A 15,933-nucleotide genomic window follows, 5' to 3' on the forward strand; every position below is an offset into this window, starting at 1 on the left:
ATTTAAGGCTGAACTTACTTTACATTGGTATCAGCAGTATTTTCTCAGTCAATTCCATTCCTCAGAAAATAATTTACTGCACATACCTCTGTTGCAGGGGGACCCTGCATGCTATTCCCCTTCTCTGAAGTTACCTCACGCCTCAGATGAGAACAGCCAGTGGGTCTTAGTTACGTCTGCTAAGACCATAGAAAAAAACCCAGGCAGATTCTTCTTCTAAAGCTGCCTGAGAATAAACAGCACACTCCGGTGCCATTTAAAAATAACAAACTTTTGATTGTAGAAATAAACTAAGTTAAAAAAAAACACCACAGATCTCTCACAGCTTCCTATCTAGTTAGGCTGCAAGAGAATGACTGAGTATGACAGGTGAGGGGAGGAGCTATATAGCAAGCTCTGCTGGGTAATTCTCTTGCAGTTTCCTGTTAGGAAGAGAAATATTCCATAAGTAATGGATGACCCGTGGACTGACTACACTTAACAGGAGAAAATAAGTTTTTAAACTTTCTTCCTGGTTCCTAAATTTTAAGCCACACAACAAATGCCAAATATGGCTCCAGTCAGCATTAAACAATTTTTAGTGCCAGATATATTAGTGAGAAAGTGCAACACACAGATCAGGATTAGCACATATTCAGTGACAGAAAATGCTGAATGTTCTAATTATGCCGCTGTCTGCACATATTTGGTGTTTATTTAGCAAATTAAATGCCAAAAATTCCACCTATGCCTAAACATTTACATAAAAAAGGTAACCACATTACCTAAACCTGATTATTAATTTCTAAAATTAAGTCCTCAAAAAAACAAAACAAAAAAACAACACACACAAACACACACCTTTACTAGCAAAATCCTTTGCTGAGACATGTTGTTCAAAACAGCACTCAATATTCAAGGTGGGAACAAGGGAATTCTACAGTGTTGGATTTATGTTTCTTTCCTGTTTCCACATACTGATTAGAGAATCCCTTTTAATCAAATTGCTTACATAAAAAAAAAGGGCTGGCCTTGATTCTTTGCGATTTGTTTTTAAAATCTATTTAAAGTTTTTGTCTCTCTAAATCACAGGCACGCATTTCATTGATTAAAGGGACAATGTACCCAAATTTTTTCTTTCATGATTCAGATAGAGCATGACATTTTAAGCAATTTTCTAATTTACTCCTATTATCAAATTTTCTTTATTCTGTTGGTATTTTTATTTTAAATGCAAGAATTTAAGTTTAGATGTCGGCCCATTTTTGGTGAACAACCTGGGTTGTCCTTGCTGATTGGTGGATAAATTCAACCACCAATAAAAAAAAAGTGCTGTCCAGAGTTCTGAAAGCCAAAAAAAGCTTAGATGCCAAATAAAGATAGCAAGAAAACAAAGAAAAATTAATAGGAGTAAATTAGAAAGTTGCTTAAAATTGCATGCTCTATCTGAATCACGAAAGAAAAAATTTGGGTTCAGTGTCCCTTTAAGTAAAAGAAAAGGCATAACATCCATGGCATAATTTTTTTTTTATAAAAAATATTTACAGACTGGATATACTTTCAAAATCTTAACTTATACTGATGGGGGAATTATCCTATGTGGCTCCCGGTTAACTACATGTTTAACTTTGTCCGCATTGTATATTTTGTTGCATACAAGAGCATTTTTATAAATTGTATAATAGTTTTTGAAAAGATGTTTCTGAGATTTAAAATAAAATTCTGTATATTTTGTTTTATACTTCTGGTGGTGTGTCACTGTCCACCAATAAAGCTGCAAGAGTATCAGCCAGTACGCAATCTATCCCAAAGGATAGTTTGTGCAAACACTTCCGGTCAGTATCAATTTTTAAAAAAACACTTTAAATCAAGAATTCACATTGTTAAATGTGCTCTATAATATGCATGGGATAACTTGTTTTATGTCCCTTTAAGAGATCAAGCTCAGAAAATTGACAGGTCCCAGATTTCTTAAATAAAAACAAACACAAACGTTAAGATTACTAACTTAATTTATTATTTAGAATATAAAAACACTTATACAGGCTCAATATACAAAAAGACAATTATACAAGTGCGGAACATTTAAAAAATAAATAACATAAAACCGGGAGCCCTGATAATTACAAAATGTACCTGTTTATTAGCCTTCAGAACTGTCCTCAGAGTGGCTATTTGCTCTCTCTTAGTGCTTAGCAACGCTTTCAGTTTCATTATTTCCTCCACTAAAACATCTTTGTCCTTCTCCATTTCAGATGTGATGGATTGTAGTGATGTTTGCTGCCAGGAAACGGCAATAGCTCCCTGTAGATGCTTTATTTGGTCCTTAACAATTGCTATAAGATGGGTGATATTAAGAGGTTCTCTTGAAGAGTCACCACAGTCTGACCCAAAGGAAGAGCCAGGGCTGCTTAGAGGAGATTGCTCACCGCTTTGCACCTCTGTAATCTCCAGGTCTGGGTTGACCAAAAACTTTCCAAAATAATCTGAAGACTTCCTTTTTCTGAAATTTAATTTAGCTCCTTTTCCATCCTTATAGTAATCTAACATTACTCGGTTGGGCGTCACATTGTTACGCATGCAGACATGGTGATAGAGATGTGCAAGCTCCTCCGTAAAAGACAACAGCTCATCCTGGGCCAGACCAAGCTTGCTTTGAAAGTCACAGTATAATCTCTTTGCAGTCCTCAACTCTTCCTGCAACTCTAACAAATGTTCTTGATCATTTTTTTCAAGTTTTAAGTGTAATTTGAGTTTGTCGGCAGCACTTAGCATGGTTGACTCCCATTCTGCTTTCTCCTCTCTATATTTATGTTCAAGTATTTCGCATTGTTGTTTGAGAACTTTTAACTCATTTTTCAGTTTGGACACATCAGTATTATCTAGACCACAATTGCATTTCACAATGTCATGGGTATTATCCAATGTACCACTGCCAAGCTCATGACGTTTCTGCAAAGCTTTAATCTGTTCAATCAGCTCATCGTTTCGCTCCTGTTGTTTACACAAACATTGTCTAGCAGCATCCAAGTTTCTCTGCAGCTCTTGCATGTTTTCAGTCAGGGAGGCTTTCTCATGATCAACCTGGTCAAAAAATGAACAAAAGTCAAGTTTTTTAAAATGTATGCCTTACAGATTTGATACATTACAACAGACATGCATACAAAATAAAAAGTTTGAAGTGCTGAAAACCTGCCAGTCAGCACAATTGTAATGGTTTTGCAGTACATAACCCTTAAAAATGCCTTGACTGACACCTGCACGCATCAACCAAAAACTGTGCATCATATAGGAGTGAAAATAATCTGCATTCCATACTCAGCCTACATGGATTGTGGGGGGTGGAAACACCATTATATTTGCAATTCAGTTCCCTTATTTTAAAGTATTTTAAATTATGCATAGTTCCTTATTAAATTACATACAAAGATGCACATCCCTAAGGAGCTTTGGTTCGAAACTCAGTTTCTTTTGCTCTTATGGCTTAACTTTTGGTGCCATAGCTGTAGTGCAGAATAAGATGCATTATGATAAAAAGTGGACAGCACTAGCCTATTTTTGAAAATGTGTTTAACACTGCTCTAGAGCAGTAATTGAGAACATTAAGGGACATTAAGTAAAAAAAGTTTATGCTTACCAGATAAATTCCTTTCTTTCATGGCAGGGAGAGTCCACAACTTCATTCATTACTGTTGGGAATATCAACACCTGGCCACCAGGAGGCGGCAAAGACACCCTAGCCAAAGGCTATACATATCCTCCCACTTCGCCTATCCCTCCAGTCATTCGGCCGAGGGAACAAGGAAAAGAAGAAGAAAGTGTATAGAGATGCCAGAAGAAAAAATAAAGGGAAACCGCCCAAAACATATTACGGTTGGGGATGTGGACTCTCCCTGCCAGAAAAGAAAGGAATTTATCTGGCAATCATAAATTTTGTTTTCTTTACAAAGGCAAGGAGAGTCCATGGCTTCATTCATTACTGTTCGGAACCAATAGCCAAGCTCCAGAGGTCACTGAACGAACCAAACGTGAGGGCAAAAAAAAATCTGAGGGCACCACAGCCTGTAACAACACTTTTCTCCCAAAAGCTGCTTCCGCAAAAGATAAAAAATCACTTATAGAACTTCGAAAAAGTATGCAAGGAGGACCAGGTAGCCGCCCTACAAATCTGATCCATAGAAGCTTTGTTCTTAAAAGCTCAGGAAGAAGAAACTGCTCTAGTGGAATGAGCCATTATCCTCAGGAGACTTTTGTCCAGCCTTCTCATAAGCTAAACTGATGATACTTCAGCCCTTGCGCTTACCAGTATATAAAACACAAAGGCTTGCCTGAAATCCTTAGTATCCTGAAGATAGAATGTTAAGGCATGTAAAACATCCAGATTGTGGAGCAAACATTCCTTTGAGGAAGAAGGATTAGGAACTGCCTTTTCGACATGAAAAATAAGGTAAGGCGGATCACACTGTAGAGCAGATCTCGGATACTCTGTGAGCAGAGGCAATAGCCAATAAAAACAAAACCTTCCAGGATAGGAGCTTAAGATCAATCAATAGAATGCATAGGCTCAAACAGAGCTTGCTGCAAAAAAAAACAAGGTTGAGGCTCCAAGGAGGAGCAACAGGTTTAAACACAGGCCTGATTCTAGCCAGAGCATGAATAAAGGATTGCACCTCTAGAAGATCTGCTAATCTCTTGTGCAGCAAGACCGACAGGGCCGAGATCAGACCCAATAGAGAACTGGCAGATAGATTCTTCTACAAATCATCTTTGAGAAAAGACAGGGTTTGGGTAACGTTCACCTTGTGCCCTGGAAGACCACGTTCGCCACACCTTATAATAAATAGGGCAAGTGACCGGCTTGCGAGCCTGAATCAAAGGGTCTATAACTATCCGAAAAACTTCTCTTGGATAAGACTAAGCGTTCAATTTTCATGCAGTCTCAGAGAATCTAGATTTTGATGTAGGAATGGGCACGAATTAGAAGATCCGCTCGATAAGGTTTCCTTCACGGAGGGGAGGAAAACATTCTTATTAAATCCACAAACTAGGTCCATAGAGGCCAGGATGGTGCTATTAGAATCACCGGAGCCTGCTCGGGCTTGATGCGAGCCACTACTCGAGGGAGAAGGGCCAATGGAAAAAATAATAATAATAATAAATAATAATAAACCTCCATGGAACCCCTAACGTGTCTAATACCACCGCCTGAGGATCCCTCGATCTCTACCCATACCTGGGTAGTTTGGTATTGAGACAAAAAGCCATAAGGTCTATTTCCAGAACTCCCCATTTGAGAGTTATCTCTGAAAAAACCTCGGGTGGAAAGCCCACTCCCCCGTGTGAAAGGATCGTCTGTTGAGGAAGTCTGCTTCCCAGTTGAATCGCAGAAAGAAGGCCGTTGTGAGATTCCGCCCATTGAAGAATGAGACACTTCTATCATTGCTAGGGAACTTCTTGTTCCTCCCTAGTGGTTGTTGTAAGCCACCGGGGATATATTGTCTGATTGGAATCTTATTTACCAGGCATAACAGAGCTGGGGTCATGCCCTTAGAGCATTGTGATTCGCCCGGAGTCCCAAGATATTGATTGGAAGAGAAGATTCTTCTCGGGACCACGTCCCCCGAGCCCTCTTGGGACCCCAGACTGCTCCCCAGCCTGAGGCTGGCATCCGTAGTCACAATCTCCCAGGATAGTCTCAAGAAGCACGTCAGATTGTCTCTCGTCAGATTGTCCAGACAGGTTTAGGTGATCTCTGCCTAAGCATGCATAGTTGTAGAGGTCTGAGATGGAAGCAGGCAAAAGGAATAAATGTCCATGGAGGACACAAGACCAGTTACCTTCATGCACTGAGTCGCCAAAGGATTAAGGTTAGTCTGAAGGGATAGACGTGCTGCAACCAGCATGGAACGACTGATCTGTCAGAAAGATCTTCATGGATATTGAGTCGATAGTTCTGAGAAAAACCAACCCTGTACTGGGAAACAGGGAACTCTTCAAGATTTATCTCCCATCCGGGATTTCGGAGAAGACACAGAAGAGACTCATATCTTGCCAAAGGAAAAGATGGAGCTTGAACCAAGATATCGTCCAGGAACAGAGACACTGATACCCTGAGATCTGGCCACAGCTATGAGCTCCCAAAACCTTTGTGAAAATTCTGGGAGCAGTAGCTAAGCCAAATGGCAAGGCTATGAACTGGAAATGTTGATCTAGGAAAGCGAACCTCAAACTGATGAACTTTGTGGATCGGAACATGAAGGTATGCATCCTTTAAATAGACTGGTCATGAACTGTCCCTCCTGGATCAAAGGAAGGATGGGCCTGATAGTCTCCATTTTGAGGGAGGGGGCCCTGAGAAACAGGAGACATTTTAAGTCCAGAATTGGGCGATAAGTTCCCTCCTCCTTGGGAACTACAAAAAGGTTTGAAAAAAAACCCAAACCCCTTTCTGATGTGGGCACCGGGATGATTACTCCCAAGGAGAAAAGATCCAGGAAGCAGTCTAAAAAGGCTGCTCTAACATCCTGGGATCCTGAACGTCTTGGACCCAAGCCTCTAGGAAAAAGGACAGTCTGCCCCTACTCGATCCAGCCCTTCATGCAGATTTGTTATCTGTAGACGTCTTGGCCTGCTTTGACTTGTTCCAGGACTGGTTAGGTTTCCAAGTACTCAGACTGTTCAGGTTTGAAGGAGGATCAAGTCAGCTCAGATTTGCCTGAACGAAAATTAGAGGATTGGCGACCCTTAGTTCTCGCCTTCTTATGCTGGGGAAGGAAGGCACCCTTCCCTCCTGTTACTGTGGAAATGATTGAGTCCAGACCTGGCCCGAACAAAATCTTCCCCTTAAACTATAAAGAAAGAATGGTCTTGGATACCATATGAGGACCAAGACTTTAACCAAAGAGCCCTACGCGATAGGACTGCAAAACCTGAAGCCTTAGCATTCAGACGGACAATTTGCATATTAGCATCACAAATAAAGTAGTTGGCTATCTTAAGAGCCTTAATTCTGTCCAGAATATCATCCACGGGGGGGATTCAATTAATTCTGATAAACACCAATAAGTAGCTGCATCCACGACTGCGGCCACAGCTGCCGCCGGCTGAAATAGAAGACCCGTATGTTGAAATATCTTTCTTTAGATAGCCTTCCAAATTCCTGTCCATGGGATCCCTGAACAAGGAGCTATCCTCTAGGGCAGCGTTTCCCAACCGCGGTCCTCAAGTACCCCCAACAGTCCTGGTTTTCATTATAGCACAGGTGAAATAATCAGCTGGATGAGAGCAGGTTGGTTACTGATCAGCCGATTACTTCACCTGTGCACTGGTTCATCTATAATGAAAACCAGGCCTGTTGGGGGTACTTGAGGACCGGGATTGGGAAACACTACTCTAGGGGGATAGTAGTACGCTTGGCGAGAGTAGATATGGCCCCATCTACCTTGGGAATGAAACTCCATAACTCTAAATTTGAGTCACGGACCGGAAACAATTTCTTAAAGTGAAGGTCAACTTTGATGAATGAAAGCCCGGTTTTTAAAGATACTATTAAAAACCAGGGGCCCTTTCATTCATCAAAGTTTACAAAGCAGCCATTTTATTTAAAAACTTGCCTCTTCACAGCCAGAGCAGCATTCCCCGCCCGCAGATCCTCTCTTCATACGTCAGCAATGATGAATTCGGCTTCCTCCAATAATGGTTCCCCCCCTAGAGCAAACATTGCCTGAGACCATGCTGTGATTAGCTGACATATGAAGAGAGGTTTTGCGGGCGGGGTTAGATGCTCCGGCTGTGAAGAGGAGAGGTAAGGTTTTTACCTTTGTAAACTTTGATGAATGAAAAAAGGAGTCCCAATCTTTTCCCATTCTCTTGAAATAATGTTTGCCATTCGTACGGGAACCGGGAAGATTTCAGGAACCTTCTTTTCATCGTAGACCCTATCTAACTTAGGGATAATAGGTTCCTCAGGAAGCTTAGCGCCCAGAACCTCTAAAGTAGACAATACCTCCTTTAAAAGAAAGCGAAGTTGCTCAATTTTAAACCTAAAATTCGGTTCCTCAAGAGGAAATTTAATATCAGACACCTCTGACTCCAAAAGCTCACCTTCCGATGCAACAGAGGTTAGTTCATCCTCAGAAAGGCGAGACAAGCTAGCCAACTTGAACTGAATAGAGTGATTAACCATCAAGTCAGTGGAACTATGCTTAACCTTTCTTACATTTCCCAGAAATAGGTAAAGCATTTAAAGCAGCCGATACAGCAGATTGAAGCCGAGAGGTAAAACCTGCTGGCAAAAATTACCTCCAGCCAGAGATTAAGGTGCGCCGCACTGCCTGTTACATAGGGCTAAAAGGGGACTGCAGATGCAAAAAACACAATTTATGCTTACCTGATAAATTTATTTCTCTTGTGGTGTATCCAGTCCACGGATCATCCATTACTTGTGGGATATTCTCATTCCCAACAGGAAGTTGCAAGAGGACACCTACAGCAGAGCTGTTATATAGCTCCTCCCCTAACTGCCATATCCAGTCATTCGACCGAAAACAAGCTGAGAAAGGAAAAACCATAGGGTGCAGTAGTGACTGTAGTTTAAATTTAAAAATTACCTGCCTTAAAATGACAGGGCGGGCCGTGGACTGGATACACCACAAGAGAAATAATTTTATCAGGTAAGCATAAATTGTGTTCTCTTATAAGGTGTATCCAGTCCACGGATCATCCATTACTTGTGGGATACCAATACCAAAGCTAAAGTACACGGATGAAGGGAGGGACATGGCAGGTACCACTGCCTGTAAAACCTCTCTCCCAAAAATAGCCTCTGAAGAAGCAAAAGTATCAAATTTGTAGAATTTTGAAAAGTTATGAAGCGAAGACCAAGTCGCCGCCTTGCAAATCTGTTCAACAGAAGCCTCATTTTTAAAGGCCCAAATGGAAGCCACAGCTCTAGTAGAATGAGCTGTAATCCTTTCAGGAGGCTGCTGTCCAGCAGTCTCATAGGCTAAGCAGATTAAGCTTCTTAGCCAAAAAGAAAGGTTGCCGAAGCCTTTTGACCTCTCCTCTGTCCAGAGTAGACAACAAACAAAGCAGATGTTTGACGAAAATCTTTAGTAGCTTGTAAGTAAAACTTTAAAGCACGAACCACGTCCAGATTGTGTAATAGACGTTCCTTCTTTGAAGAAGGATTAGGACACAAGGATGGAACAACAATCTCTTGATTGATATTCTTGTTAGATAGCACCTTAGGTAAAAACCCAGGTTTGGTACGCAGGACTAACTTATCCGTATGGAAGATCAGATAAGGAGAATCACATTGTAGGGCAGATAACTCGGAGACTCTACGAGCCGAGGAAATAGCTACAAAAAAAGAACTTTCCAAGATAAAAGTTTGATATCTATGGAATGAAGAGGTTCAAACGGAACTCCTTGAAGAACCTTAAGAACCAGATTTAAACACAGAATAAAAATACAGGGGTATCTAAGATACTGAGTACCACAGATCTCCTATAGGGGGCGCTAAAAAGTAAAAATGGATATTAGAAAATGCCAAGATTGCATCTCATAACACAATATACGTAATGTAAAGAAGTTAAAATTATAAAATATAGGCTTGTAAAATGTAATAAATATATATATATATATATATATATATATACACACACACATATATATACACACACATATATACACACACATATATACACACACACACACAAACGTAGCATGTGATCAATATGGCAATGGAAAAGTTCCAATAGTGTCACAAAAAGTCCATATGTAGAACAGGCAGCTCTCAGTCTTCACCCAAAGGATGATGAAACTTCTATGAAGGATAACTGTAATGGAAACAAACGGAGGCGCCACATGTGTAGATCAATGAGGACCAAAAAAAAAAAAAAAAAAGCCGAGACAAGATACAGGGTACTCACAAACGTGAAGGCACTCTATTGTGCCTATGGACGCAGGCTGGTATTCTAACAGCAAACCAGCTGGCTGTATAAGGCAATCTCCCTCATGGAATCCTGTAGCTCTAGAACTCCAAACAGCACCCTTTGCCTAGGTCACTGACTGCAAAATCGATCTGGAGTAAGTAGGGGAGAAAGGCTGGACAGCCCTTAGGTTACTTGCGATGAAAATTGCCACACTAACACCAGACTTGTAAAAAGTGGAACTGATATTTATCATTTGTACAAAAATAAAAATACCAACAGTGTAACCAATTACAGCTGGCTGTGTTAAAAGCAAATCTCCTTTAGTGTACAGAGATAATAGCGACGCGTTTCACAGGGATAACCCCGTTTCCTCAGGCTTGTAGAAGAATTACTGCTCATTCTACTAGAGCAGTGATTTCCACATGGGCTTTTAAAAATGAGGCTTCTGTTGAACAGATTTGTAAGGCGGCAACTTGGTTTTCGCTTCATACTTTTTCCAAATTCTATTCTTTTGCTTCTTCGGAGGCTATTTTTGGGAGAAAGGTTCTACAAGCAGTGGTGCCTTCCGTTTAAGGTACCTGTCTTGTCCCTCCCTTCATCTGTGTCCTAAAGCTTTGGTATTGGTATCCCATAAGTATGGATGAAAACTCGATACATCTTACAAGAGAAAACAGAATTTATGCTTACCTGATAAATTACTCTCTCTTGTGATGTATCGCGTCCACGGCCCGCCCTGTCTAAGACAGGTAGTATATTTTTTTTTTTTTTTTAAAAACTTCAGTCACCACTGCACCCTATAGTTTCTCCTTTTTCTTCCTAGCCTTCGGTCGAATGACTGGGGGGTGGAGCTAAGGGAGGCGCTATATAGACAGCTCTGCTGTGGGTTCTCTCTGCCACTTCCTGTAGGGAAGGAGAATATCCCACAAGTATGGATGAATCCGTGGACTCGATACATCACAAGAGAAAGAAATTTATCAGGTAAGCATAAATTCTGTTTTTTCCCCCCTCCCCTTTAACGTATACCCAATGATCCATTTTACCTACTGGAATGTATTAAATAGTTTACAAATGGCTCCTTTACATTTAGTCATTTGAAACCGACGTTTCTGTGTTTTATCTCTACATATGCTGTAAATTTCTATAACCAAGTACTAAATATAGAAAAGCTCTTAGCAAGAAAGTTTAGAAGAAATCACTCCCGGTTGGGAGTGAAACAGAGGTACTAAAAGTTAATTTATCTCTCAAAATATTGGTGAGATAAGATGAGGATCTCTCAGCAATTTCCCATTCATTTTTACTCTGCAGATGGTATAACAAGTGATTGCAAACAAATTCAAGGGGAAACTAATTTTAGCGTACACTTTAAGATAAATATTATTAAAATCTTTCAAAGGGGGTAATAAGTTACTTTCAAACTTTGAGCATTTTGTGACCAACCCGATATGAATTAGTCATTAAAAAGATTCCCCTTGCACCCGACGGTTGATAAATGGTTTCAATATTCTGTGTGTTTTAGGACATATTAAGCACTTTGCAGCTCAGTAGCACCTCTGAAGTTTATATCCCTATTAGGTCTCCTAGGAGAGAACAAGAAACCCTATATATGCACCACTTACACAAGAGTGAAGATTCCAGCTATGCAAAGTCTATCTTCAAACCTGTTACCTGAAAAAGGACAGCAGTGGCAACAAATCACAGGGATCCAAACTTCCAAGAATTAAGCTTGATGTTCACCGGGGGAAACAGCTTCTACAGTCCACTTCACCCACATCCAACCTGATCTCTTTGAAGAAGTCCACACACAGTACAGGAGTATAGATTGTAATGCAAGGCTGAGCACAAGAGAGTAGAAGGAGGATGTGGAAGAAGCAGGATGGCAAAGCAGGCTGCAGAATCTGCATTGCTGGTAGACCGACCATCATTGCTTACAAGCTATACTATACTCACAGCTATAACAAGCGTTTCTGCTTGGGACCAGCAGTGCTCTGCTAAGCCTGAGCAGGAGTTTAACCATGTTTTTAACTTTTCTGTGGGGGTTAAACACCACTAGTGTGTCGCTAAATGACATGCTCTAAAGGATTAGAGCATGCAATGTAAACACTATAATGGACCTTTAAGCTGCATTAAACTGCTGGGCATAGACAATATCATGGTTACTACACAGTGTTTTTCTTCCAATGCCTTCAAGGTCTCTTCAGACGTTCTTATTTTAACTCTTTACTAGTGGTAAAGCTCCACATTATAGGGGATGCCCCTATATTGGAAGTATTTTTGCACTCTGACGCAAGTTGCATTCACAGATCAGTTAGGTTGTTGGCTTTTTGACAGCTGTATTGTACGATGCAAGTTAGTGTATGAAACAGTGCAGGAGCTTTACATTTTAGCATTGGCGGAGTTGCTCTAGGTTACTCGTGGGCTTTTTTTTTTTTTTTTTTTGTATATGTTACATAACCTTTAAAATGTGCTAAACTCCAAACATGTGAACCTCCCACTCAGTGTTGCATGTGTGACAACAGAGTGCATAAAACAGCTGCCAGCTGACAACAGAGTGCATAAAACTCTGCCACAGCGTAAGATTGGAGATTCAAGATAAGGGTGTGGCCAGCATGAAAATGCAGAGCTTTAGCAACTAGTACATTTACAGGGTTAAAATAAAATAATGGCTCTAAAGAGAGCTGTAGGCACAAGATGAAAAAAAAACAAAACAGAATTTATGCTTACCTGATAAATTACTTTCTCTTGTGATGCATCGAGTCAATGGATTCATCCTTTACTTGTGGGATATTCTCCTTCCCAACAGGAAGTGGCAAAGAGAGCACACCGCAGAGCTGTCCATATAGCTCCCCCTCCAGCTCCACCCCCTCATTCAACCGAAGGTTAGGAAGAAAAAGGAGAAACCATAGGGTGCAGTGGTGACTGTAGTTTAAACAAAAAAAAAAACTACCTGACTTAATAGCCAGGGCGGGCCGTGGACTTGATACATCACAAGAGAAAGTAATTTATCAGGTAAGCATAAATTCTGTTTTCTCTTGTAAGATGTATCGAGTCCACGGATTCATCCTTTACTTGTGGGATACCAATACCAAAGCTTTAGGACACGGATGAAGGGAGGGAACAAGACAGGTACCGTAAAACGGAAGGCACCACTGCTTGTAAAACCTCTCTCCCAAAAATAGCCTCCGAAGAAGCAAAAGTATCGAATTTGGAAAATTTGGAAAAAGTATGCAGCGAAGACCAAGTCGCTGCCTTACAAATCTGTTCAACAGAAGCCTCATTTTTAAAAGCCCATGTGGAAGCCACTGCTCTGGTAGAATGAGCAGTAATTGTTTCGGGAGGCTGCTGGCCAGCAGTCTCATAGGCCAAACGGATGATGCTTTTCAGCCAAAAGGAAAGAGGTAGCAGTCGCCGTCTAACCTCTCCGCTTACCAGAATAGATAAACAATGAAGTTGTTTGTCTGAAATCCTTAGTTGCTTGTAAATAGAACTTTAAAGCACGAACCACATCAAGATTGTGTAACAGACGTTCCTTCTTCGAAGGAGGATTAGGACACAAAGAAGGAACAACAATTTCCTGGTTAATATTCTTATTAGACACAACCTTAGGAAGAAAACCGGGTTTGGTACGCAAAACTACCTTATCTGCATGGAAAACCAGGTAAGGTGAATCACACTGTAAAGCAGATAACTACCAAAAACAAAAAACTTTCTAAGATAAAAGCTTAATATCTATGGAATGTAAAGGTTCAAACGGAACCCCTTGCAGAACTGAAAGAACTAAATTCAGACTCCATGGCGGAGCCACAGGTCTATAAACAGGCTTGATTCTGACTAAAGCCTGACTAAACGCTTGAACGTCTGGTACCTCTGCCAGACGTTTGTGTAAAAGAATAGACAAAGCAGATATCTGTCCTTTTAAGGAACTAGCTGATAATCCTTTCTCCAATCCTTCTTGGAGAAAGGACAATATCCTGGGAATCCTAATCTTACTCCATGAGTAACCCTTGGATTCGAACCAAAAAATATATTTTCGCCAAATCTTATGGTAGATTTTCCTGGTGACAGGCTTTCTAGCCTGAATCAGGGTATCAATAACCGAGTCAGAGAAACCACGCTTTGATAGAATTAGGCGTTCAATCTCCAAGCAGTCAGACGCAGAGAAATTAGATTTGGATGTTTAAAAGGACCTTGTATTAGAAGGTCCTGCCTCATTGGCAGTGTCCATGGTGGAACAGACGACATGTCCACTAGGTCTGCATACCAGGTCCTGCGTGTCTTGTCTAGAAATAAATGACTGAACATACCTTATTGCAGCCTAACCTGCAAACCGTTCCCCCCAACTGAAGTTTTCTTGCACTCCTCAGTCCTTTGAGGGATCAGCAGTGGATTTTAGTTACAACATGCTAAAATCATCTTCCTCCCTGCAGAAATCTTCATCTCCTTTCTGCTAGAGAGTAAATAGTACACACCGGTACCATTTAAAATAAACTTTTTCTTGTAGAAAATAAAAACTACATTTCTAACACCACATTCACTTTACCCTTCCGATTGCTTAGAGCCGGCAAAGAGAATGACTGGGGGGTGGAGCTATATGGACAGCTCTGCTGTGTGCTCTCTTTGCCACTTCCTGTTGGGAAGGAGAATATCCCACAAGTAAAGGATGAATCCGTGGACTCGATACATCTTACAAGAGAAAATAGAATGGTAAATAGAAGACGTAGCAAGCAATTTTAAGCCAAATTAAACTTTATGGGGCACTAGACTATTAATCATCAATGCTAATTTTAAATCCATTAGTTTTTAGTAGAACATACCTGCAATAACTGCTGCTTGAGTTTCTGTATTTCTGTCAGGCTGAGTTCTGTAAAGAGATCAGAAGACAACTTTGGACCAGGATAGAATATATCACTATTGCGAGGTGTAGACATCATGACTTCTCCATTTAACTTGCCCAGTCCACCACAATTGTATCCACTATCAAATTCATCTTCACTTGGATCTTCAAAGTTGACTTGGAAATTTCCTATAGAATCATAGTTATGTAGATATCCAGACAGTTCTCTACGCAATTCATTTTTTTGTTCTCGTTCGCTTTTCAGGGTCTCCAATGCTTCTTCCAGCTGCCGTTCGGAGATTTCTTTTAAACGCACCAGTTCATCTACTTGGCCATTTAAAACATCAATCTCTTCATCTCTTCTCTTCAGTTCATGCTTTAAACCTTCAAATTCAACCTGAAACCATAAAGTAAATCACTGGTTCATACAATGTAAAGCATGCAAAATACACATTAACAATTAATTTCAAATATATACATATTATATAACTAAATTACGAGCACTCATTAACAGACTATCACCAAGTGTACAGATTTGATTTCCATTTCCCCATTAACTTATCTGCCATTTTTCTTTTACATAAACAGTTTAACAGCTCAAATAAAACATGCAGACCATATAAAATAATCATAACTCTTAAACCAGGGATATGTAACCTTTTAGGATTGCACTAAAGTGTCGCATTATGACAGTCTTTTTTAAAAGGGACATTAAAGACACTGAGATGGTAATGTAAAATGATAAATCCTAAATATAACAAAACCTCTGCAATATATTTTCATTATTTTGTCCCCTTTTTCTGTAATTCCATTGTGAAAATATGAGCATTTCAGTTCCTGATAGAAATGGAAGTGCATAACACTTATTCCACACAGCCATTGTTTGCAAACTCTAGTGACCTATTTATAACTGTCCCTAATTGGCCATAGCAAAGAAGGTAACATAAGTTACAACATGGCAGGTCCCACTGTTTTGTAGATAGTAAAATGTTATTTATTTTGTGAGCTCACAGTATTTATGAATATGTATTTTGTGAATAGTTGATGGGGATGAAACCGTCAGGGGAAAAAATATAAAACAAAACTAATTTGAAATTCAGACCAAGTGTTAAACTCTATTATTCATTTGTTGGTTATGCAAATCTACTGTATATTATGGTCCTTTAAAAAAACCAACCAGTTTATACT

General features: G+C 40.1%; 1 protein-coding gene across 1 annotated transcript in view; it reads right to left on the reverse strand.

The window, feature by feature from the left end:
• LOC128643093 (protein bicaudal D homolog 2) overlaps nt 1-15,933 on the reverse strand; it is a 139,459-nt gene that overhangs the window by 66,334 nt on the left and 57,192 nt on the right. The window contains exons 5-6 of the mRNA XM_053696038.1: nt 14,726-15,142; nt 2,116-3,063 (exon numbers count right to left, since the gene is read on the reverse strand). Of these exons, the coding sequence (XP_053552013.1) occupies nt 2,116-3,063; nt 14,726-15,142 (1,365 nt within the window). The remainder of the gene's footprint in view (nt 1-2,115; nt 3,064-14,725; nt 15,143-15,933) is intronic.

This window comes from Bombina bombina, chromosome 12 (genome assembly GCF_027579735.1).
Source record: "Bombina bombina isolate aBomBom1 chromosome 12, aBomBom1.pri, whole genome shotgun sequence".
NCBI classification, from domain to species: domain Eukaryota; kingdom Metazoa; phylum Chordata; class Amphibia; order Anura; family Bombinatoridae; genus Bombina; species Bombina bombina.